This window comes from Balaenoptera ricei, chromosome 12 (genome assembly GCF_028023285.1).
Source record: "Balaenoptera ricei isolate mBalRic1 chromosome 12, mBalRic1.hap2, whole genome shotgun sequence".
NCBI lineage: Eukaryota > Metazoa > Chordata > Mammalia > Artiodactyla > Balaenopteridae > Balaenoptera > Balaenoptera ricei.
This window is the reverse complement of record NC_082650.1, coordinates 16631685-16658149: the sequence shown is the minus strand read 5'-3', so window position 1 is coordinate 16658149 and position 26465 is coordinate 16631685. Positions and strand designations below refer to the sequence as shown.

Here is a 26465-nt window from a genome sequence, read left to right as displayed (position 1 = left end):
CTGAACTCTAATTTGTGTGGTATGGGTAATAAAGAGAAAAGAAATATCTCTGCCTCCTGCAGTGAAATTGATCTTTCTAAAGCTCCTGAATCATACTGTTTCAGAGTAGAAAAGCAAGTTAAGCCAGGTACTAGAATCATTGGAAAATATTTTTCTCAAATTGAGGCGAGAACATGCCTAAATAAATGTGGTAAACAAAACGCATTATTTTTCATTTATTTATCATTTAACATTTGAAATATAAATATACTACAATAAAAATTTCAAAAATGAGAATTTGTTTTTTAAAGATCTATTGTTTCATATGCCCTCTGCTATAGAATGAAAAAAGAGGACAGTTAATGAATCTTCTTTCGCGACCCTGCTCATCTCAGCACCAAGTCTATCGCCATCACCCCCTGTAAAGGAAGTAAATTATACTTGAGTCCTTAATCATTCACTGTCTTCTGAGACTTTCTGGTGTCCTCCCCCTGTTCATAAAAGTATGCTTTTTGTAACACTGGAAACTTCTGTAGGTGTGGAGAACAAATGCTCCACTCATTCAAACCAGTTTTCATGGTGGGGGGTTGGGGGCAGTGGCCTGTGGTCTGTGTTTTGTTACAGTTGCCAGAGGCTCTTACCAAACTAACATTGCTGCCAAAAATGATTTCTTCTTCTCCGTTATCGCTACAGAAAGCATCTATGGCATTGATCTAGCTAAAGTAATAAGCATTTTTAATGATACTTTAATACTTTTTTTTCCAGTTAACATTTATGGTCCCATTACATTGTCAAACAGCAGCTATGACTTTAAACCTAAAATAGAAATACAAATAAGAAAATGTATGAGACGAAATTCGCTTCTTGGACTTTCTCATTCCTTGTCATTTTTTTCAGCAGTACTTCCCTCCAAATCACAACACCTTTCTATTTAATGAGATTTAATAAAAATGCTAATCATGGGGGCTTCCCTGGTGGCGCAGTGGTTGAGAGTCTGCCTGCGAATGCAGGGGACACGGGTTCAAGCCCTGGTCTGGGGGGATCCCACATGCCGCGGAGCAACTGGGCCCGTGAGCCACAATTGCTGAGCCTGCGCGTCTGGAGCCTGTGCTCTGCAACAATAGAGGCCGCGATAGTGAGAGGCCCGCGCACATGATGAAGAGTGGCCCCCACATGCCACAGCTAGAGAAAGCCCTCGCACAGAAACGAAGACCCAACACAGCCATAAATAAATAAATAAAATTTAAAAAAAAAAAATGGGCTTTATTTAAAAAAAAAAATGCTAATCATGACAAAAATTGAGGGGGCTAGATATTCTTTTCAAAAGGAACTAGAAATTAAATTTTAAAATTTGCACTTTGACTTTTATTCACCTGCTGATTGGAAATGCCTTTTTTCGAACATTGACTCACTGTGTTGGCATTGAAGTCACATTAAATTAACTCAGTAATTAAGCTTGACTTCAAATCACTTAAAGAATTTTTTTCCTTTCGAATCTGGCCTACTTCTCGTAGGTTCTTCCCGGTCTTAAGACTACCTACCTTTTTAATTTGGAATAAATCTCAAGGCTGGAAGAGACTTGTTTCATCTAGAACTCTGCAACAAACGTTATCCAGTCCACTTACCCATCCAGCAGTTGGTCCTGCAGGACCCCTGTCAGGCGTAAACCCATTGTGTACTGCGTGCTTTCTGAGGGACAAATTGCCTCCTAAGGCAGCACATTCCATTTCTGAAGAGTTCTGCCTACTAGCAAGTTATTTCCTATGTTAAACTGAATTTTTTAGAAGTATTAATGAAAATAACATATCCATATGGTAAAAGAAATTTAACCCAAAAAAGGGAAGATACAATAAAAATGTTTCCTTTTGACCCCTGACCTGTCCCTTCCCCCAGCCATCCCACCGTTTAATTATCAGAGGTAATCTCCATTAGCAGTTCTTGATCCTCCTTCCCTTTATAATTACACTCTCTCTCTCTCTCTCTCTCTCTGTCTCACACTCACACTTTTTTTTTAATGGGAATGCAATATATGTATATGGGTATACATACATATATGTGGCATTATATAATATATACATACTCTACAGTATGTATAACATAAACATACTCTTTAGGGATATATTATATACATTTTTTGCTTAACATCTCTTAAGATCATTTTATTTTAGCATGTATGAATATTTCATTCTTTTAATTTACTTTTAAAAAGTTTTAGTCATTATTTTAACATTCATTGAGATAAAGTTCATCAGTCATTTACAGTGTACAAGTCAGTGATTTTTAGTATAGTCACATGTGTGTAACCATCACCACAACCAATATTAGAACATTTTCATCACTTCAAAAAGAAGCTCCATACCCTTTATCTGTCACCTCTTTTCTTTGGAGAAATGCCTGTTTATTTCCTTTGCCTATTCTTTAATTGGGTTATTTGTTTTTATTACTGAGTTGTATGAGTTCTCTGTATATTCTAGATATAAGTCCCTTATATGATTTGCAGCTATTTTCTCCCATTCTGTAAGTTATCCTGTCACTTTGATAGTGTCCTTGAAGCACAAGTTTTTAATTTTGCTGAAGTCCAAGTTATGTTTTTCCTTTCATTATTTATATTTTTGCTGTCATATCTAAGAATCATTTGCCAAATCCAGGGTCATCAGGATTTACCCGTGTTTTCTCCTGAGAATTTTATTGTTTTAGAGCTTAAATTTTGGTCTTTCATCTATTTTGAGTTAATTTCTATGTAATGGTATGAGATAAGCGTCCAGTTTCATTCTTGTGCATGTGGCAGTCCAGATGTCCCATCACCATTTGGGCTGTTGTTGTGTTGTTGCTGCAAAGTTCTCTCCTGTACCATAGGTGGCCTTTTTTTTTTTTCTTTTTTATGCTGGAGTAGAGTTGATTAACAATGTTGTGTTAGTTTCAGGTGCGTGGCAAAGTGACTCAGCTATACGTATACTTGTATCTACTATTTTTCAAATTCTTTTCCCGTTTAGGTTGTTACAGAATATTAAACAGAGTTCCCTGTGCTATACAGTAGGTCCTTGTTGGTTCCCTATTTTAAATATAGCAGTCCAGCACCATTTGTTGAAAAGACTCTTCTTTTCCCATTGAATGGTCTTGGGACCTTTGTAGAAAATGAGTTGACCGTAAACACATGGGTTTATTTCTGGACTTTCAGTTTTTTTTTTAATTATCTGTATGTCTATCCTTATGCCATTACTACACTGATTATTGTTACTTTGTAGTAAGTTTTGAAATTGGGGCAGGCAAGTTCTACTTTGTTCTTTTTTTAGATTGGCTCTTTGAGGTCTCCTGCTATTCCACATATAATTTAGAATCAGCTTGTCACCTTCTACAAAGAAGTCAGCTAGGATTCTATAGGGATAACACCAAAATATTTTTCTAAATATACTTGATTTTTTAAAAACATGCAAGCAGACCAAAAAGGGTTTATGATGGAAAGTTCTCCTCCCCGGAGACAACCAGTAGCTGGTCACAAACAGTTCATTTTGTGTTCTTCTAGAAATTGAAATTGTATATGAAGCATATATATATTTATACCTTTCCTTTTTTTATACAAATGAAACATAGTATTTTACTCTCTGTCTTTATCAGTGTTTTTGTTTTTATCTCTTTGAGAGTATTCCATGTCAGGCATTGCAGATCTGCTTATTTTAAAAATGACTGCATAGTATTTTGTACCATAATCTCTAATCAGTCCTTTTTTTGACAGATCTTAGGGTCTTGTTTTTACAAACTGCTGCAGTAAAAATTTTGTGCATACAAATTTTGCCCACACCCAAGTATGTTGGCAGAAGAGATTCCCAGGAGTGGAAAACTGCTGTGTCAAAGGATATGTGTATTTTTAATCTTGATAGATGTATCATTTAGGCTTGGTTATGCTGCTGTAAGAAACTGTGTCTTTAAACAACAAAGGTTTATTTCTAGTTCACTTGCCAAATAGATTAGCTGGTGGGCTCTTCTACATCATCCTCACTTAGGTACCCAGGTTAAGGGAAGCTCCATCTCCGTGCTTCCGTGATGATTGTTCAGACAGGTCAAAGGACATACAGCAAATCAGCTCTGACTCCTTAAGTTCTGCTCCGACACGTGTTACTCTTTAGAAAAAACAAGTCCACGTAGCCACCCCTAATTCAGAGAGAATGGAGAGGCGCAGTTCTACCACATACCTGGAAAGCAGAGAGGCAGAAATATTTGGTGAAGGACACTGATGACTGCCTCAGTACATGTTGCCAATTTTAATTTTGAGACTCTCTCTAAAGAGATTCTACCAGTTTATACTCCCATATTTATAAATGGGGAACATTTTTAGTAATATTTATAAGAACGTCCTTTTCCTCTTTCTTTCTCCCACCCATCACTATGTAGGTGATTGAAAAAAATACATCTTTGTCTGTCTGATAGGTAAAAATATATTGTTTTGGTGTTTTTAAATTTGCATCTTCGAATATGAGTGAGGTTGAGCATCTTTTCATGTATTAATTTTTAAACCATTTTTATTTCTTATTTTGTGAACTTGCTTGTTTTGTGCCTAGTCTGTTTTTTCTAATATGTTGTTACTTTTAACTTGGTCAATAAATTTTTTTGTTGTTTTATAAATTTTTTTATTTTCATACATTAAAACTTTTTAATCTTTTTTTCCTCTGGCTTCTGTTTATGTTTAGAAAGCCCTTCTGCATTCCAAGATTTTGAGAAAAGAACAGAAATCTTGTGTGTATCTTCTCCTTAGTTACAGTGATACTCCTTGAAATCATATTGAACTGGCCTTATTTCTCTTTCATATGGCATCCCTTCAAAAACTTGAAAATAACTACCATATCCCCTTTAAAAGTATAAACCTTTCTAAGCTATAAACATTCACAGTTCCTATTATGATTCATCCAGTTGTATTTCTTTGAGGCTCTTGAGGTGTCTGTAGGCCCCAGTTTTCTTTTTCTCTAAAACAAAGCTTTTAGACAGTATCTATATCATAATGCTATAAGAGTACATGCAGCATCTTAATTATATGCAAATAAATGACAACAAAGTTGTCTAGCAGGGGTCCCATACTCATCTATTATTAATACTAATATATAAATAATTTAAATTTCTTAAAAATAATTACAGAGGTTAAGCATTATATTCATGGTTTTGTTGTAAAATGTGTTGCCCAGATTACAGGCCCAGTTGCAACACTGTTGCAAGATCTGATTTCAAGCTGTCCTTAAAAGTGGCAAAATAGATTAAAACATCAGCATGCTTTATTTTAAAGAGTAATTGCCATCTCTGAATCTTGTGACTGAGTCACCAAATAAGTGATTGTAATTATACGGTGGAATATAAAACATCTAAATATCCCTGCTGTCAGCACTTACAGTCCAGAAAAATCTTGATTTATTTTAGAAGGTGACATTGTGCCTTTTTAGATACAATGACTTAGGCCACATGGTACCACACTTAGGCATTTAAAATTGCCCTGACAGACAAAAATTTTAAAGACACTAGAAATAAGTGTCTTATGTTTCCAGTGATAAAGTTTATCTCCTTCACTCCCTCTCTTTTTTTAAAAAATAAGCCTAAAATCTTTGTATCCATAAATGCCTGGTACGTTTTCCAATGGCAAAGGCATCTTTTTTTTAATATGCCCATTCAATTCTCTTATTTTTTTTTAACTTCTGGAGAAATTAGATGTCATTTACACTTATAGAATGCCTAAAATTAGTAAAGCTAACACTGTCTGAAACTTCAGGTGAGTTTTTCTATTTACAAATAAAGTTGAGTAACTAATTGTCTCCATTGTTTATTGGAAGCTGACGAAAGTTCGGTAAAGCCTACGTTTTCGGAGATTGCTGTGTGAAATATCTAGTATGCCTATAGAAGCGGTTTTAAGAGCCTTAGTATGTATTTTAAGTAACTAATTGTCAGTTATTTTAACAACCACCAGGGGGCGTTGCATGCCTAAATTACCTTTATCCATTAAAATTTAATTTTGACTGAAAGAAGATTTGAAACGTACTGAGTATTTTTTCTCTGCCTGTTATTCCTCCTCCTTTTTTGTCTATTTAATTTATTTATTTTTATTTATTTATGGCTGTGTTGGGTCTTCATTTCTGTGCGAGGGCTTTCTCTAGTTGTGGCAAGCAGGGGCCATTCTTCATTGCGGTGCGTGGGCCTCTCACTATCGCGGCCTCTCTTGTTGCAGAGCACAGGCTCCAGACACGCAGGCTCAGTAATTGTGGTTCACGGGCCCAGTTGCTCCGCGACATGTGGTATCTTCCCAGACCAGGGCTTGAACCCGTGTCCCCTGCATTGGCAGGCAGATTCTCAACCACTGCGCCACCAGGGAAGCCCTTTTTGTCTATTTAAAAGGACAAGGTAGATAGTTAAGTTTGGAAAACTAAAGAAATCGTTGTATGATTGAAAAGTTAAATATAACCCTTATTTCCTTAGTAGAACTAGCATATAAAAGAGCCATCTTTCTGCAGTGTCAGCAACCTAAAAAAGTCTTGCCATATTTTAAAATTATTAAAATTTTGCTAAGTAAAAAATATTAGAAGTACACATTCAAGGAGACTTTAAAATAAATGTCCAATTTTTGTTTTATCAGTATTTCCTGGACATTTCTATTTCATTTTACTATCCATTAAAAGTCAAATTATTGTTGTTATTTTACATTTAATAGGTATTTATCAAGTACCTACAATTTTCACGGTTAAAAGTAGATACAAGATGATACAAAAATGTTTACCCTCAAGGAGATTACAGTTTAATTGAGAAATGTACTTTATCATGAAAAATCTAAAATGCTGAATTTTTCCAAGTAAAAAATGAAATGAACTCATCTAACAAAAAAAGATTCCCCTTTAGTGTGAAATAATTTATAAATACAAAGTAATAATATGTAAGCTTTTGACATAGTTTATTCCCTTTGTTTCCTTCCTTCACACTTCACTCATGGTAGTAATTTACTTAATGCCCTTTGAACTAGTACAAAAAGCAGTTTCAGCTCCATTACTATTTAAATAATTTAGGATTCCAGAATAGGGAAAATTAATGTGGTTTGGCTGAATAATTAAAATATTATTACAATGCAAATATTACAAATGAAGCTGCAGCATAGTCTTTACCTGTGCCTTATTATGGTTTAACTACTTGTATATAATTGGATATTATTTTAATTTTATCAAGGTATACATACTTGTGTGTGTATATATATATACACACACACATATATTCTATGTATAACTACTCTATATAGACTACAGTAATGTACCTAGGTATAGGTCTTCTTTTTTTTTTTAATCGTCCATTTTTCTACATTCATTGGACCCCTTCAGTTTGAAGGCTAGCGTCCCCCTTCAGACCAGGAAATCTCCTGATTTCCAGTTTCTTATTGCCTCTTTCCAGAACTTATTTTAATCAGCTATTTAACGTCCTGGACCAATTTTCTATTTATTTCTCATTGTCATATTCTCAGTATATCCCACCTCCTTGTCCTTCTGTTTTGTAGTTGAGATTTCCTTAAATTTTCTTTCAGTCCATGTATGAAATGTTCATTTCAGCAGTAATGTTTTTAATTTCTAAGAGCTAGTTCTCCAATTCCTTTTTCATAGCAGATTGCTGTTTTATGGATGCTCTTGTCTGAACTCTCTTAATGATGTTCATTAGAAGTTGAGTTCTCTCATCTCCCTACTCAATTATATTCACTTAGTCTGGGTTTAGTCTTTCTCTTTGTTTATCTAGGTCTTTCACATGTCAGATGTTCCTCAAATGTGTGGTGATCCTTGGCTGTTGCTTCATATTTAAGAATGAAGGACTATGAGGGCTAAAAGCCCTGTGTTAAGAAAGTGAGACTTGTCACTTGGCAGACTTTGCTTTGTGAGGAATAAGTGAAGAGCCTTCTGCTGCAAGAGAACACTCCACTATCACCACCTAGCATTCTTTGTGTATGGGAACCAGCTTGAGAAATGTGTGTTTGAAGGAGCCTTAAGAATAAGCATACAGCTACCTGCCCTTCCACAGGATGGGGCGAGATCAGCTGTTCCATAAAGAGACATCCAATTAACCCCCTTTTCTGGCCCACTCCTCACTTCTGCCTTCTGTTGTTACCTTCATTCTCCAAAGTCTGGAGCCTCTTTAGGTTTCTGCAGGCAGGTTAGCTGCCTCTTTGCAGTATAGTACTTGTGTATGAGACTGTAGCTTTCTCCTTCATAAATCTATGCCACTTCATCTACTTTCATTCTCCAGAAACTTGTTGAAATCTCTCGTCCATTTCTTGCCTTCTTCCTATTTTTTATCATTGTTGGATTCTATCAGTTTTATTCCTCTGTCATTTTCATGGGGTTTCAGGAGGCAGAAGATTATGTAAATATAATGCTCAATCATCTTTAAATGGAAGTCCTCTCTAATATAATTGATTCTTCGTATTTAATTGTTGTAACTCCTTACTTTGAGGTTCTCTCCCTGCCCTCGTGGTATGAATTTTGACCACTCAGAGTGTGATATAGGTTGGGTTTCAATTTCTTAGAAAATCTGTTCTTATCCCCTCTCCATATATAATATTAAATAATATAACAAATGTATATCTTATTTTCTAATTCAGCACAAATATAAATTATCACATATCATTAGAACCACTAAGTAAATGTGTTTTAGAAGAGTAGCTCCTGCTCGCCGCAACTAGAGAAAGCCTGTGCGCAGCAACGAAGACCCAGCGCAGCCAAAAATTAAATAAATAAATGTATTTTTTTTAAGTTTTTTTTTTTTTTTTTACATATTTAGGAAAAAACCTTTTAGGGAGAAAATCTCCATTAATTTTAAGAAATACTGCTTTTAAGTAATCATTAATTTGAACAAATGTCTAATGCCACTTTTGAGACATGTTGGTAGGTGGTCAGGGTTTAGAAATAAAGAAAAGTGCATTATGTACTCCTAGTTCTCCTTTACCTTGCCCTTCATTCCCACTTCATGCCTCCATCTTTCTCCTCTTATTATCCCACTCAAAAATTAACAGCCCACTCCTCATCTTCTTTTAAGAGAATAAAATAAACCCTAATGCAGAATTCTTATATTTTGGAAATAGAGGGGTAAAAGTCTGCAATTCAAATAAAATAAACCAAATTAATAAAAGCCTGACAAAACAAGCTTGGGGTAGGTATGGATGTACAAAGACACAGTGAGTTTTCTACCAGGAACATGTGTACCTCCAAAAACACTGCCCTGTGTTCTTAGAATATATATTAAAATGGGAGAGAGGGTACCAAGAATCAGTCATGGTTTTTAAAACTTGAAACATAATGCCCTAATATTCTTTTCTTCCAATAAGTAAGAAAGGAGAATTACAGAGGAAATACCTGTGGATTATATTAGTGTCAAATTTTTGTTGGGAAAAATTATCTATTGTTTAAAGGTAATTTTTAAGTGCTTGAGCCTAACTAGCCTCCCGCACCTCACACCCTAATTCTGATTCTAGAATACACTACCGGATTGAACGGCCTGAATGTATATAGCCTTTTCCTTATTTTTTAGATTCATGGAAATTTGAGTTTGATTGATGATGACTGTTTAGCATTAATCTAATCTGATTAATCAACTTGACTTTTTCATTTTATTACTATTTTTCATTTTTAGAGGTTATTTATTGTATTTTCCCAAATCTGCCTGTTTTCTCATGGTAGAATCATCCCAAGCTGCCTTTTAATAGAAGTCTATTCAGGTATCTTCACTACCAGTCCAGTGTCCTAAGAAGTGAAGCTCACATTGTCCAGAGATGGCAAGAACATACACCAATTTTTATGGTTTAATAAGGTTTCCCAAGCAATTCATCATTCATGCAACAAGATTGATTGCTTATTTTCTTTCCTTAGGAAATCTTAGGAAAATATTTTCACAAAATGTAATTGCAGTATAAGAAAATATGTTTGATTTATCTGAATGGTATGGTTTTTAATTTGCAGTTTGAGGAATTTAATGTTAACATTCATGCGAATTGAAATCAGTTTTATTTGTTGTATACATCAAAATGGATTTAACCTAACTCATGTTCCCTTCTAAAATATCTATAACATGTCTATATTAGGATACCTTATGTATAGTCCAAACATGTCAGACTTTTTGGAGTAGAGGGGCTTATCCTTCCAAGGGGTCAAATTTGAACTAAATAGTAAGTAGGTTAATTACTCTACTAGACCTTTTGAGCGGTTATAGGCAAAAATGCTGTCATTGGCCATATTAAAACCTCCCCCCCCCAAAAAATGAGTGACATTTGTATGCTTAAATAATTAAAATAATTTTCAAGTAAAAAATTTTGAAATTTTAAATGTTTAACTCACAATATTTTGTGTTATTGTTATCTTTGGGATTCTTGGCAGCCTTTTGTTTGTCACAGAAGTAGTCATTTGTTTTGTTTTCCCAAGGCTGTTTAAAGGTTAATTGACTAAACTGGGTGGGTCCTCATATTTACTAATATGTATTGCAGCTCTTTTGGTACATCAGAAGGCCAGAATGGAACGACTTCAAAGAGAACTTGAGATTCAAAAGAAAAAGCTGGATAAACTAAAATCTGAGGTCAATGAAATGGAAAATAATCTAACTCGAAGGCGTCTGAAAAGATCAAATTCCATATCCCAAATACCTTCAGTAAGTCTTTCTTTCTCTAACTGTTGTGACTGCTATGCTTGAACATGAGAATAGGCAATCTGTCCTAAGTATAAAAGCTTGATCTTGTTTTCTAGAAATGCTCTTAATTCATACTTCTTTCTCTGTCCTTACCTCCCCCTGCAAAACTTCACTCTTTCTTAGCTAATAACACAAGAGTTCAATGTAGATCCTTCTCACATGGAATTATTTTTCAGCTCGAAGAAATGCAGCAGTTGAGAAGTTGTAATAGACAACTCCAGATTGACATTGACTGCTTAACCAAAGAAATTGATCTTTTTCAAGCCCGAGGTAAAGTTCAATGCATACTCAGCTGAAATTCATTTTTACCAACTCTTTTCCCACGGCTAAAAACAGACTTATCAATTGTAATCTTACTGTTTCCGATTTGACTTTGGAGCCATATAGTGCTACTTGGATTTTTGTTTTTGCTCACTCTCCACTCCCTCGCAAAGTTATGTATTTGGTTGCGGAGTAATTTGATACGTTGTATAGCCTTCAAATCCCCTTTAGTCATGTGTTAAGGGAAGACAGTGATTAGTGTGTCTGGCTTTATTGTCAAAAGTATTGCTGTTATGTATTAGTATAATCTGTTACAATATTTATTAAGATTAAAATGTACGAACCTCATATACCTTTTTCCTTTTTCCCTTTCAATAATTATGCTTTTAAGAACATAATTTAAAAGGCACCGCCACCCTAATGGTACTTTCTTAATTGCTAAAATAGAGAAGAAAATAAAAATACGGCTTATATATTTTTAGGACAATGATAGTTTATTATACTTGAGCTATTATTGACAAGCAATAACTGCTTATTGTAGAACAAAAAAATGTTTACAATTCAGTTCCATAGACAACTAAAAGGAATATTTATAACTTAAACCTAATTCTAAAGTTTAGAAATAATAGAAATGTATAAAACGGAAAAGACAGGAAAGGGAAGAAGCCAAAAAATAAGCCCTTAATCATACTTCTTAGTATGTGCCAAAATCCATTAAACTGAAAGATGATTTGTTTTATTTTAGTAAGTAAGCTGTTTATCTTGAAACATTCATTGAAAATGCCATAATTTAACTTTGGAGAGAAAAAGGAAGTTAGTGCCAGTCTAGAAACTATGATTCTTGAACTTGTTCCTTTTGTTTAAAATCTGAAGCATTGTATTACATTAGTACAAGGTTTTTATACTTACTTGAAGCCAAGCTATTTAGTTGCTTAAGACCATGTTAAAATTGTATTTTAAATTGTTAAATTTTAAGTTATCTTGTCACATAGAACAGGGGTCTAGTTCTAATTCTGTTACTGTCTGTCTTACTGGCATTAATTTGCCTTCTTCCCCAATTTACCACTTAGACCTCTATTATGGGTACTGTATTATACCTATCTCAGCTGTTTTTGAAATCCTGACATGTAATTTGACATTAGAGGTGCAAAAAGTATTTCTTCTATTTATACTGTGATATTTTTTAGAAAGAAAATATTTGGTTTTTTAAACAATTTTTTTAATATTTTTGAGCTATAAGCATTGATATACTTACTTTTTATGTATTTCAGGACCACATTTTAATCCCAGCGCTATTCATAACTTTTATGACAATATTGGATTTGTAGGTCCTGTGCCACCAAAACCCAAAGGTTAGTGTGTCCAGTAAGTGTGAGAACTGTTGCATTTTGAAAAGCAAGGTTTTGGAAAACCTTCCACTCTAGAAGTGCTTCAGACTTTGGCATTCTTGGATGGATTCATTCGGAAAATATTTATTTTCACTTACATGCTGGGAATTGGGGAGGGTGCAAAAATGTAATGTACTTAGCTCTTGAAAAGTAATATGCATGTCCTTAGGATTCATTATATACTCCCAAAATAGCAAATCTTGGCCAAAAAAAAAAAAAATCACCAGGTGCAGAAACTTGCATTCTTTGAAATTTTAGACAAACGTTAAGGAAAGACACCTTAGGAAAGTTTATTTTTCATGAGTATTCTGTCCTATTTAGTTTACGCATAGTTCTCTGTAATCAAAATCCTCTGAATTTCAGACGAATGGTTTTTTAAAATAATTACCTACTATCATTTTTACATCACTGATATTCACAGACTATATAGACACCAAACTAAGAAATGTCGGAACGGTTGTGTGGGTTTTTTTACTCCAGGCATTAAAAAACATACAGAAATGGGAATAAGAAAGAACCAAGTATGTTACTAGTTTTTTAGTTTGTTACAAGAATTTTCGTAGTCTCATTCAGTATCCTGTGCTGTCCATTTGTTTTTGTTCAAGTATAATTTAATTAGGCCTAGCTTTATCTTCATATTTTTTAATTTAAATGTTTTTAAACATCGTTAGCTGGAACATAATGAACTCTTACTACAAAGGAGCAAAAGTGAGATTAGAGTATTTGGCATAGTACATGGGGAAGCCAGTGTTCAGACATTGGATGCTATTTGGATGTTAATTGAATAAAGGAATAAAGAAAACAGTGGTATAGCCTAGCTTCTTAAAATAAGCAAAGTGGGTATTTTAGACTCTAAATGAGTGCCTTAATACAATCTTTTTACTCTCTTTCAAAAACTAAAATTTTCATATAAAAAGATCCTGTTTTGTTTCGACATAATCCAGTATGTATGTGTTGAGGTTAGGAGGGAGGTGGAATATAGATGAAATAAGATTCGTCTTGAGAGTTGTAGAAGCAGGATAAGTGCATGAGGGTTTATTTCACTGTTCTCCCGTGATAAAAAGTAAGAAAAGAAAAAGAGAAACTCCAGTACTTAAAAACCTTTGCACAAAAGATAGAAGCTTGTGTACTGGCTACTTTTGGAGAAATAAAGAATCAGTCATTTTTGCCTTAAAGCTAAAATAGGGAGGTACTAGTTTCACTTATAGAGGTTTACTTAGTTCTTGAAATCAGTTCTGCTTGGCAATGCAGGGGGTTTTTTTGTTTGTTTTTTTAACAGCTTTATTGGAGTATAATTGCTTTACAATGGTGTGTTAGTTTCTGCTGTATAACAAAGTGAATCAACTATACATATACATACATCCCCATATCTCCTCCCTCTTGCATCTCCCTCTCACCCTCCCTATCCCACCCCTCTAGGTGGTCACAAAGCACCGAGCTGCTGATCTCCCTGTGCTGTGCAGCTGCTTCCCACTAGCTATCTATTTTACATTTGATAGTGTATGTATGTCCATATATACACTACTACTCTCTCACTTCGTCCCAGCTTACCCTTCCCCCTCCCCGTGTCCTCAAGTCCATTCTCTACGTCTGCTCGTCTTTATTCCTGTCCTGCCCCTAGGTTCTTCATAACCATTTTTCTTTTTTTTTTAGATTCCATATATATGTGTTGGCATACGGTATTTGTTTTTCTCTTTCTGACTTAACTTCATTCTGTATGACAGTCTCTAGGTCCATCTACCTCACTACAAATAACTCAATTTCGTTTCTTTTCATGGCTGAGTAATATTCCATTGTATATATGTGCCACATCTTCTTTATCCATTCATCTGTCGATGAACACTTAGGTTGCTTCCATGTCCTGGCTATTGTAAATAGAGCTGCAGTGAACATTGTGGTACATGACTCTTTTTGAATTACGGTTTTCTCAGGGTATATGCCCAGTAGTGGGATTGCTGGGTTGGGTTGTATGGTAGTTCTATTTTTAGTTTTTTGAGGAACCTCCATACTGTTCTCCATACTGGCTGTATCAATTTACATTCCCACCAACAGTGCAAGAGGGTTTCCCTTTCTCCACACCCTCTCCAGCATTTATTGTTTGTAGATTTTTTGGTGATGGTCATTCTGAACGGTGTGAGGGGATACCTCTTTGTAGTTCTGATTTGCATTTCTCTAATGATTAGTGATGTTGAGCATCCTTTCATGTCTTTGTTGGCAATCTGTATATCTTCTTTGGAGAAATGTCTATTTAGGTCTTCTGCCCATTTTTGTCTTGTTTATGTTTTCCTTTGCTGTGCAAAAGCTTTTAAGTTTCAATAGGTCCCATTTGTTTATTTTTGTTTTTATTTCCGTTTCTCTAGGAGGTGGGTCAAAACGGATCTTGCTGTGATTTATGTCATGGAGCGTTCTGCCTGTGTTTCCCTCTAAGGGTTTTATAGTGTCTGGCCTTATATGGCCTTATATTTAGGTCTTTAATTCATTTTGAGTTTATTTTTGTGTATGGTGTTAGGGAGTGTTCTGATTTCATTCTTTTACATGCAGCTGTCCAGTTTTCCCAGCACCACTTATTGAAGAGGCTGTCTTTTCTCCATTGTATATCCTTGCCTCCTTTATCAAAGATAAGGTGACCATAGGTGCGTGGGTTTATCTCTGGGCTTTCTTTCCTGTTCCATTGATCTATATTTCTGCTTTTGTGCCAGTACTGTACTCTCTTGTTTACTGTCACTTTGTAGTATAGTCTGAAGTCAGGGAGCCTGATTCCTCCAGCTCCATTTTCCTTTCTCAAGATTGCTTTGGCTGTTCGGGGTTTTTTTTGTTTCCATACAAATTGTGAAATTTTTTGTTCTAGTTCTGTGAAAAATGCCATATGTAGTTTGATAGGGATTGCATTGAATCTGTAGATTGCTTTGGGTAGTAGAGTCATTTTCACAATGTTGATTCTTCCAGTCCAAGAACATGGTGTATCTCTCCATCTGTTTGTATCATCTTTAGTTTCTTTCTTCAGTGTCTTAGATTTCTGCATTCAGGTCTTTTGTCTCCTTAGGTAGGTTTATTCCTAGGTATTTTATTCTTTTTGTTGCAATGCTAAATGGGAGTGTTTCCTTAATTTCTCTTTCAGATTTTTCATCATTAGTATACAGAAATGCAAGAGATTTCTGTGCATTAATTTTGTATCCTGCTACTTTACCAAATTCATTGATTAGCTCTAGTATTTTTCTGGTAGCATCTTTAGGATTCTCTATGTATAGTATCATGTCATCTGCAAACAATGACAATTTTACTTCTTCTTTTCCGATTTGGATTCCTTTATTTCTTTTTGTTCTCTGATTGCTGTGGCTAAAACTTCCAAAACTATGTTGAATAATAGTGGTGAGAGTGGGCAACCTTGTCTTGTTCCTGATCTTAGTGGAAATGGTTTCAGTTTTTCACCATTGAGAACGATGTTGGCTGTGGGTTTGTCATATATGGCCTTTATTATGTTGAGGTAAGTTCCCTCTCTGCCTACTTTCTGGAGGGTTTTTGTCATAAATGGGTGTTGAATTTTGTCGAAAGCATTTTCTGCATCTATTGAGATGATCATATGGTTTTTCTCCTTTAATTTGTTAATATGGTTTATCACATTGATTGATTTGTGTATATTGAAGAATCCTTGCATTCCTGGGATAAACCCTGCTTGATCATGGTGTATGATCCTTTTAATGTGCTCTTGGATTCTGTTTGCCAGTATTTTGTTGAGGATTTTTGCATCTATTTTCATCAGTTATATTGGCCTGTAGTTTTCTTTTTTTTGTGGCATCTTTGTCTGGTTTTAGTAGCAGGGTGATGGTGGCCTCAGAATGAGTTTGGGAGTGTTCCTCCCTCTGTTATATTTTGGAAGAGTTTGAGAAGGATAGGTGTTAGCTGTTCTCTAAATGTTTGATTTGAATTCGCCTGTGAAGCTATCTGGTCCTGGGCTTTTGTTGGAAGATTTTTAACCACAGTCTCAATTTCAGTGCCTGTGATTGGTCTGTTTATATTTTCTGTTTCTTCCTGGTTCAGTCTTGGAAGGTTGCGCTTTTCTAAGAATTTGTCCATTTCTTCCAGGTTGTCCATTTTATTGGCATAGAGTTGCTTGTAGTAATCTCTCATGATCCTTTGTGTTTCTGCAGTGTCAGTTGTTACTTCTCCTTTTTCATTTCTAATTCTATTGATTTGAGTCTTCTCCCTTTTTTTCTTGATGAGTCTGGCTAATGGTTTATCAATTTTGTTTATCTTCTCAAAGAACCAGCTTTTAGTTTTATTGATCTTTGCTATCATTTCATTCATTTTTCATTTACTTCTGATCTGATCTTTATGATTTCTTTCCTTCTGCTAACTTTGGGGGTTTTTTGTTCTTTCTCTAATTGCTTTAGGTGTAAGGTTAGGTTGTTTATTTGAGATGTTTCTTGTTTCTTGAGGTGTAGCATTGTATTTCGATAAACTTCCCTCTTAGAACTGCTTTTGCTGCATCCCATAGGTTTTGGGTCGTCATGTCTTCATTGTCATTTGTTCCTAGGTATTTTTTGATTTCTTCTTTGATTTCTTCAGTGATCTCTTGGTTATTTAGTAGTGTATTGTTTAGCCTCCATGTGTTTGTATTTTTTACAGATTTTTTCCTGTAATTGATATCTAGTCTCATAGTGTTGTGGTCGGAAAAGATACTTGATACGATTTCAATTTTCTTAAATTCACCAAGGCTTGATTTGTGACCCAAGATATGATCTATCCTGGAGAATGTTCCATGAGCACTTGAGAAGAAAGTGTAATCTGCTGTTTTTGGATGGAATGTCCTATAAATATCAATTAAGTCCATCTTGTTTAATGTATCATTTAAAGCTTGTGTTTCCTTATTTATTTTCATTTTGGATGATCTGTCCATTGGTGAAAGTGAGGTGTTAAAGTCCCCGACTATGATTGTGTTACTGTCGATTTCCCCTTTTGTGGCTGTTAGCATTTGCCTTATGTTAAGGTGCTCCTATGTTGGGTGCATGAATATTTACAATTGTTATATCGTCTTCTTGGACTGATCCCTTGATCATTATGTAGTGTCCTTCTTTGTCTTTTGTAATAGTCTTTATTTTAAAGTCTATTTTGTCTGATATGAGAATTGCTACTCCAGCTTTCTTTTGATTTCCATTTGCATGGAATATCTTTTTCCATCCCCTCACTTTCAGTCTGTATATGTCCTTAGGTCTGAAGTGGGTCTCTTGTAGACAGCATATATACCGGTTTTGTTTTTGTATCCATTCAGCCAGTCTATGTCTTTTGGTTGGAGCATTTAATCCATTTACATTTAAGGTAGTTATCAATATGTATGTTCCTATTACCATTTTCTTAATTCTTCTGGGTTTGTTATTTTAAGTCTTTTCCTTCTCTTGTGTTTCTCACCTAGAGAAGTTCCTTTAGCATTTGTTGTAGAGCTGGTTTGGTGGTGCTGAATTCTCTTAGCTTTTGCTTATCTCTAAAGGTTTTAATTTCTCCATCGAATCTGGATGAGATCCTTGCTGGGTAGAGTAATCTTGGTTGTAGGTTTTCCCCTTTCATCAGTTTAAATATGTCCTGCCACTCCCTTCTGGCTTGCAGAGTTTCTGCTGAAAGATCAGCTGCTAACCTTATGGGGATTCCCTTGTATGTTAATTGTTACTTTTCCCTGCTGCTTTTAATATTTTTTCTTTGTTTTTAATTTTTGACAGTTTGATTAATATGTGTCTTGGCGTGTTTTTCCTTGCTTTTGCCGTTTGATATTACGTGGGGCTGGGAGGCCTCTGGTGGTCCAGTGTCCTGAACTCGGCTTTCCCACCTCAGAGGCTCAGGCCTGACACCCGGCCAGAGCACCAAGACCCTGTCAGCACCCGGTCTCTCTTCGGAAGACAGGGCTGGGCCTTGAGAGAGACAGAAGACGTGGAAGTGTGTGGGTGGTCTCTGCAGTCAAAAGTCCTGAGTTCCAGTGCTGACTTTCCTGCTAACGGGTCTTTAGCCTCTGTTTCTTTATCTGCTAGTGTTGGAGGGTCTCCTGCAGAGTCAGGGGTGGCTGTGGCTCACCGTTGGGACAAGGACACTGGCAGCAGAAGTTCTGGGAAGTACTCCTTGACCTGAGCCCTCCCAGAGTCTGCCATTAGCCCCACCAAAGAGCCCCATCCCATGACTCTTTTTGAATTATGGTTTTCTCAGGGTATATGCCCGGTAGTGGGATTGCTGGGTCGTATGGTAGTTCTATTTTTAGTTTTTTAAGGAACCTCCATACTGTTCTCCATAGTGGCTGTATCAATTTACATTCCCACCAACAGACAATGCACGGTTTTTTAACAGCTAAAATGAAGTGTGGCAATCACAAGTCATCCTGTGCAACCTAACTTCCTCTTTTTTCAATTCTGGTGGTTACTTAGTTTCCAAATAACACTCATAAATAAGAGTCATAATTCTAAGTACCAAAAGAGATTGTGCAGATGTAAGAAAACCATTGGAGATTTTTCCATTTTAAAAAAATTTAGGTCCTCTATTGATACCTTAGATATTACTTAAATAATGAAGAAGATTCTGGCACTTAATAATATATTGAAGTGTTAATATAGATTGAATAGCCTTCCTAAAAAACCTTTGTAGTTAAACAAAAAGGAAAGACAAGGTTTTACTGAAAATGTGCCAGGTAGGAATGTTTTCTAACCTCGGTGAGACCAAAATTCTAGTAAGTAGACTGGATTATCCCCAGATTAAAACAATTATGCTATAAAATGTTTCCCAAGTATGGAGTGTGAAATAATTGTAGATGGTAAAAAGTCAAACTTTTTTTAACTGTATTTATTTTAATGTGTTTTAGGGGGTACTAATTAGTACTGTCAGACCCTTGATTTTTCAAATATTTTTACTTAGGTAAACCTTAAATAGATATTTGTTTTAAAGTTATTCAATTTAAAGAAAATTACTGTATAAATAGTACTTCCATGCTGCTCATGCATGTGCCAGAAATTGTGGTGATGCCCAAAAACTTCTGACCAATGCTTAAAGTGGGAATTTTGCAATAAAGTGTTTAACGCCAGACAGTAAAGTGCTGCTAAAGGGGTACAAAGTACCAAACATTACTTAATTATTTTAAATTTGTTATAGAAACTTGATATTTTCATCTACTATATACAATAGTTTGTCTTTTAAAATAGCAGAAAAGTTATCATTTAGTTACCAACTCCGTGGAGCAGGTAGAATTTTCAAATTAATATACATTGTTTTAACATAGTTTGGAAACTACAAATTATAAGCCTTGACTGGAGAGATCCAACAACGCATGCTCCTTTTACTTGAAACGTCCCCACAATAATTTGTAGGGATACTATTCTAAAATTATAATGGTACCTCCCTCCCCCATAAAAGTAGTTTCATAAACGTAATTTCATCTTAGACACAACCATGGAGGAATATAATTATTCCTTATATTTAAGATACCTCTGTACATTCAAACATTCTAGAACATTGGTCTCATAAAGCTGCAGTGACTTTATTTTATAAGTAAGAAAGATTAGATGTAGAGGATACATGATTTATTATCTAAGATCACAGAGCAAAGAAATTAGGAGTTAGTAGCAGAGCCAGGAGTAGAACTCCATTCTCACAACTCTTAATCTAATAGTCTTTCTAGTGTTCCATAATAAATATGATTTTAAAATAAAGTGAGAAATAAAGTCTGGTAAAATTTTCTACTGATTTACTCCTCCGAGGTCTATTGTCGATATTTAGTTAAATAAATAAGATTTTAGAAATTAGTTCATCTTTATATTTTATTTGTGTTGTTCAGATAGAGAACATTTAACAAAAACTTCCATTCCTGGTAGAAAACAAAAATATAAATACTACTTCAGTGAGAAATGAAACTCAAACTTTAATCAGACATAAATGCACTAGCAGTATTGCATTGTAGTTGGACACCTTTTCACCATCTTAGGTGACATTATGGTAATCTTGGCTATTAGTTACCATATGAATTGATTTCCCTTTTCTCCTGCTATAAATTGGGGGAAATGATGCTCTTTTCCCCTTTGAGGAGATATTGAGGTGGTTATGTCATTTACATGTTGCTCTTCCCCAGCAGAGAAGTGCCAGCCTGATAAGAGACAGGTTGTGAGGATCAAGCATGTGTGTCAGTTTCAGCTAGATGCTTCACTTGTTTAACAAGCTGTTTCATGCTGTGCAGTACAAATACTGTTTAAAGTTGCCAGTAATTTATGACTTTGTGATTTTTGCTTCCTTACAGATCAAAGGTCCACCATCAAAACACCAAAGACTCAAGACACAGAAGATGATGAGGGGGCTCAGTGGAATTGTACTGCCTGTACTTTTTTGAACCATCCAGCCTTAATCCGTTGTGAACAGTGTGAGATGCCAAGGCATTTCTGAGCCAAGAGGCCCTATATCTTCCCTAAAACCACATCTGAAGTTCAAGAAACTAGTCTGTCATCAGGGGAAAAGTTTCACTGCTACATAGGATTTTGTCAAATTGAAGGTGTGACAAGATGGTGTTGTGCTAATGTTAAATGTCAACCCACAGAGCTAATAATACCTCAGTCTAATATCATGGGCAGTTGAAATTCATCACATGAAGGTAATCTGCTGAAAGACTTGGTTGCCCACTGCCTAACCATGTACAGTGTTACCAGTAGCCCATTAAGGATAATTCTCAATATATTAATACCTAGGTGTTCCCAGTACCTTTTCCCCTCATGTCACTACTGAATTTTGACAGGAGGAAGGAATAGAACAATGGCTTTTTTTTTTTTTTTTAAAGCTTTCGGTGAAACACTACAAACATGAAGAAAAGGAACAAGGTTTAACTATTTAAAAACTGTTTGCTGCCATATAGTGCCAATGGATAGGGGAAGAACTTCACAAATCTGTGGTACTCTTGGCCTTGTCTTTGTCTTCCCTGAAAACGTCTCCACTCTGTGAAGCCAGCATCTAGGGTCTAAAGATGAAAAGAAAAGCAGCACGCATTGTCTGTACAAACATGGAGTGAAATATCCCAAAGCTTTTCCTACTGTACAGATCTCTCGAGTCTGCTTTAAGTGATTTCTTTTCTTCCTTATTATTTTCTTGTATTTCTATATGTATAGTGTAATAGTCTTTTGTTAACTAATTTTCTTTTTTCCTTTTAGTGATTAAGCACGATCATGTCCCTTTTTAAGCCTTACCTGAGAGAAGCAATGCCTTAAAATAAAAAAAGCATTAATGAAATGAAACCATGCACAAAATAACTTTCCTCTACTTATTCTGTACTTTGCCCTCATGAGTGCCGATGTTCTGTGAAGACATACAGATGCTGCACAGTGAATTGCAGAAAATATTACAAGACTTAACATCTATAGGTCACACTATATACTGACTTTAGCAGTGGGTAACACAACACAGTGTTTTATCTTCCACAGGGAAGCTTAAAACAAAAGATATTTTTAACCCACTGACAGCAACAAGGTTAAGCTTGCTTTATCTGCCTCGTGTCCCACAGAACTCTCACAAGAGATTACTATTGGGAAAGTACAGTTTCAAAACCAGCAACAGCAGCAGTACCTACAGCCCTTTTTTCGGAGAGAAGTTTAAATGCTTTACTGTTGGGGCAGTCCGTTTCTAAACCTGACTTGGTGGCAGTATCATGTATATTTATAAAACAAGGCTAGTCATATTTAGGACAACTGAAGAAGAGCTGGAAAAAAGAAAAACAAGCAAACTTGAACACTGAAGCAACCTCAAGCATCTCTTTATTTTGATGATATATTTTTATAAGGAAAATAAATATTCAGATGATCAGGAATGTATATAACTAAATGAAATCAAGAAAAAGAAATAACAGTATGCATTTTAAAAAACAATTATGGAATTATATATCAGTGCTTAGAATGGGGCTAAGGGAAGTGCTGAAATGTAGCAAAAGATAGGAGGTAATGTAGACTGTCACCCACTGTAAATGTTTGCAAATGAATATTTTTAAATAAACAGGATTATTACAGGTGATTCTATATGAATGTCAAAGCCTTAACTTCCAGGCTTTGCATCTTGTATATGGGAAGAACTATGACAATCCTAGTTAATTAGACAATAAACTCAAAGCCCTTACCTTTGATGCATTTTGTTTTAAAAATAGGCCTTGTTTTTCAGCTTCATCTGCAGTTCTATGTGAAGATTGATAAATCAGTTTTTACTTGTTTTATTAATAAAACGTAATTTGGATATCTTGAGTTGATGGTTTTGTGATTTAGCTGGGTAAAAACTATCTTTGTAACAGATAAGTTATTTATAAAAATTAAAAAACTTATATTCTAATGTGGATTTTGTGACTTGTTTTTAAAGTTTGTGGGACAGGAGATAATTTATGCCCCAGCAGAACATTTGATAGTTAATATAAACCAGAGAAAACTCATTCTCTAGAGTTTTCTCATGACATCATGGCATTCCACTGCATTTCTTGGATTATTTGTATCAATTTCCCCAGGCTTCTTTTTAACTAATGAATGAAAGCAATCATGTTTAAGCTAAGGCAGAAAAATGAATATTGCTTTTTTCAGAGTTTATTATAGCTTTTTCTTTTATTTCTTTTGGGGTTTTTACACTTTACCCCGTTGTTGAAAATGTGATTTCTTGGGCCATTTAGCCTGAGTAGCCATTTAGTTAATATTTGCTCTCTCGTATTATGTGGAAGTGCTGAGGATGGTGGTGCTTCTCTTGAAGAGAACCTTTACATTGAGTTTTCAAAAAATTATGACTCAGTTTTTCTGAGCTTGAAAAGAGCAGAGTAGCCCTTGCTGATCTTGTTGTGACATAACTTACAGAAAGCTCTGCCTTGCCTTGACTGGTCTTTGAAACCTAGTAGGACATAAATATTCTTTGCCAGGGAATATGAGGTCTGGATATGTTGGTGGTCTGGAGACTACCTTCAGGAAATATTGCACTAAAATAGAATTACAGGTACTAAGAGCCTCAGATGGAAAGATGGACTTCGTTTCTCATTGCTGATCATCCTTGGGTGCTGACATTCTTTATATTGAAAGGGGAGGTGGGCAGTTAGCGGTTCATGTAAACTGGACTTCTCAGGAAAACTTTTATTTTTAACAAAATGTTGGCCAATATCTACTATATAACTAGTATGTTATACAAAGATGCACGTTGTATTGAGAATTTTTGTGGAAAAAATATAAAAATTTATTTTTCTTTTACAATTTCCATTTTTTTAAATGACAAGCAGGGCCAAACTACAGTGTAATATTAATTGACTTTATATTGGAGAATTGAAATTGTACATAAACTCATATCTATGATAGCTCAAAACTATATTAGCTATTAACTTTTAACTTATATTTTAATCAAAGCGTGTATAAATAGCAAGGTTAACTGACATTTCATCAGTTTCCTCTATCTATCCTGGTTTAATGTTGATGGGAAATTATAGTGAACAATGATAAGTTTAAGTAAATGGTATGAGATATAATCGTCAGTCTGTGAGTAATTGAAGTTGACTGTGTTGCCTTAGAAAATAATATTAAATGGCACCAAAGGCCATTCCAGATTTGATATCTGCGTGCCAGGTATTAGCATAGTTTCCTATATAATATTACAAAATACTTATATTTCTCCGTGACAAGTGAACATATTTTTTTTTTTGGTTCTAGTTTTTAGAAACTATAATTGTATCCATTATACTTGAAGATGAAATGACTCAGGGCTGCATTTTAATTTTTATTGTTTCCATCTGAAAATACAATTAGGCAACTGAGAGAAAAGACTTCCTCTAAAGAAAGTACAATTTTGTAGCTTTATATTTGTTAAATTGGATTTCCCCCCCTCAATATGTAATAGGCTGTTTGGTGTTTTTTGTTGTTGTTCTTGTTGTTTTTTTAAGGGAGTGTAGTTAGTCATTAAAAGTGCTTGGTAATGCATTGTCTTTGCAACTATAAATTTCGTCCTGTATTACAAGTTCAAAAATAGAATTGCCATGTTACAGTACAATAGTTTATTAATTCGCCTAGTTATTTAAGAAGGTTATGAAAGCAGTTGCATTTTTAATACTGTGCCACCTTATTCCCCAGATAGACCCCTCAAACCTTAAGAGTCAGGACAGTTGGGATCCAATTCAGGCATCTCCCTAGATTTACTCTGTAACCCTGGGATAGTCCCTTGCTTTTCTTTCCTTGCCTTGTTAAAGGAAGATAATTATATTAATGTTAAACCCTGCTCACAGAGGTGTTGAGGGGCTTAATGTGAAACTATCTGAGCCAACCTCTTTTCTCTCTAGGAACCGGATTATCCTAAAACAGTGGGTTATGTTTCTGTATGAATGGGTTTTGAGGCATTTTTCTCAACAGTATTAATGAACAGAATGGTAAGTTTACTATTTATTTCTCTGAATTGGTATAGGGACATCTCAGTCGATCAGAATTTGGTATTTCAGTCACTGTAATTCTTTCCCTCTTTTAAAGTCAAAAGGTTGATTGCTTTGCAAAGGTTACAAAGCTGACCTGAAGATCAAGTGTGTTTATATTTCTCTTGCATGTCCAGCTCTCTAAAGAATGTACGTTTTATGATGGAGAATAGCAAATTATTTCTCTAGGAAAATAAACACTTTCTTCAAAGGACTTAGTCCAGTGTTTGCACATCTGCATATTTGTTTTAAGCCTAAAATTGACCCAAGGTCCACTTCATTCTAGCCTCTGTTTACAGATCCCCTTCTTTTACCTCTTTTTTTTTTTTTTCCCCCTCTTCTGAGGGCAGAAATACATCTCTCCTCTGATCCCAACTGCATTCGGCCCTCCATATCTGCAGGTTCTACATCTTCGGATTTAAGCAACCACAGATCAAAAATACTCAGGAAGGGACTTCCCTGGTGGTCCAGTGGTTAAGAATCCTCCTTCCAAAGCCACGGTTTGATCCCTGATCAGGGAACTAAGATCCCACATGCCGCAGGGCAACTAAGCCCACGCGCTGCAACTACTGAGCCCACGCACTCTGGAGCCCGTGTGCCACAACCAGAGAGAAACCCACGCACCGCAATGAGCCCACGCACTGCAACGAAAGATCCCGCATGCCACAAGGAAGATCCTGTGTGCCGCAACTAAGACCCAACGCAGCCAAATAAATAAATAAATGTTGGGAAAAAAATACTCGGGGAAAAAAATTCCAAAAACTTCCAAAAAGCAAAACTTGAATTTGCTGTGCACCAGCAGCTATTTACATTGTATTAGGTATTATAACTTGAATTTGCTGTGCACCAGCAGCTATTTACATTGTATTAGGTATTATAAGTAGTCTAGAGATCATTTAAAGCATAAAAAATACTACACCTTTTTATATAAGGTACTTGAACATCCTTGGATTTTGAATATCTTGGGGGCGGTCCTGGAACCAATCCCCCGTGAATACCAAGGGACGACTTACATAGTAAAACCATTACAACTTACCAATCTACATTCCAAAAATGCTTATTGATCCTCATAGCATAGTGAATAAATACTGTGGTATCTTCAACGTGGCAATGCTTTCCAGAGAGTTTAAAAACAAAAAAGCTGGGCTTCCCTGGTGGCGCAGTGGTTAAGAATCCGCCTGCCAATGCAGGGGACATGGGTTCGAGCCCTGGTCCGGGAAGATCCCACATGCCGCGGAACAACTAAGCCCGTGTGCCACAACTACTGAAGCCTGCGCGCCTAGAGCCCGTGCTCCACAAGAGAAGCCACCGCAATGAGAAGCCTGCACACTACAACGAAGAGTAGCCCCTGCTCGTCGCAACCAGAGAAAAGCCCACGTGCAACAATGAAGACCCAAAAGCAGCCAAAAATAAATAAATAAATAAAAATATTTTTACAAAAAAAGAAAAAAGCTCCCTCCCACCTATGAAACCACCATTAGTTCCTAGTAGGCTCAGTGCCTTTCGCACTGTGATCTAATTGGTTCTGCCTCTGGCTTCTTCCTCTCACCTTGCACCTGCAGCTAGATTAAAGAGAGAACATCATCTCCATGCTCTCTTCAGAAACCTCTACTGTTTCCCCATTGCTGACTGGGCTTAACTTGTACAATTCTGTCGTCTTTTCAGGATGGTTTGTTACTTTCCAACAGAATACTCTTCCAGCTAAATTGGCCTCATCATTTCCCTGAAGAGATCTTGCACCGCCCCAC

At 35.6% G+C, this 26465-nt stretch overlaps 1 protein-coding gene across 4 annotated transcripts in view; it reads left to right on the top strand.

Moving 5' to 3' along the window:
- The window catches only part of TAB2 (TGF-beta activated kinase 1 (MAP3K7) binding protein 2), an 83685-nt gene extending 61153 nt beyond the window's left edge, over nt 1–22532 (top strand). For all 4 annotated transcript variants that reach the window (XM_059941024.1, XM_059941022.1, XM_059941025.1 and 1 more), the window contains 4 exons: nt 10457–10617; nt 10833–10926; nt 12189–12269; nt 20566–22532. In XM_059941024.1, coding sequence (XP_059797007.1) covers nt 10457–10617; nt 10833–10926; nt 12189–12269; nt 20566–20708 — 479 coding nt within the window. In that variant the 3' untranslated portion in view covers nt 20709–22532. The remainder of the gene's footprint in view (nt 1–10456; nt 10618–10832; nt 10927–12188; nt 12270–20565) is intronic.
- Nucleotides 22533–26465: the final 3933 nt, after the last annotated feature.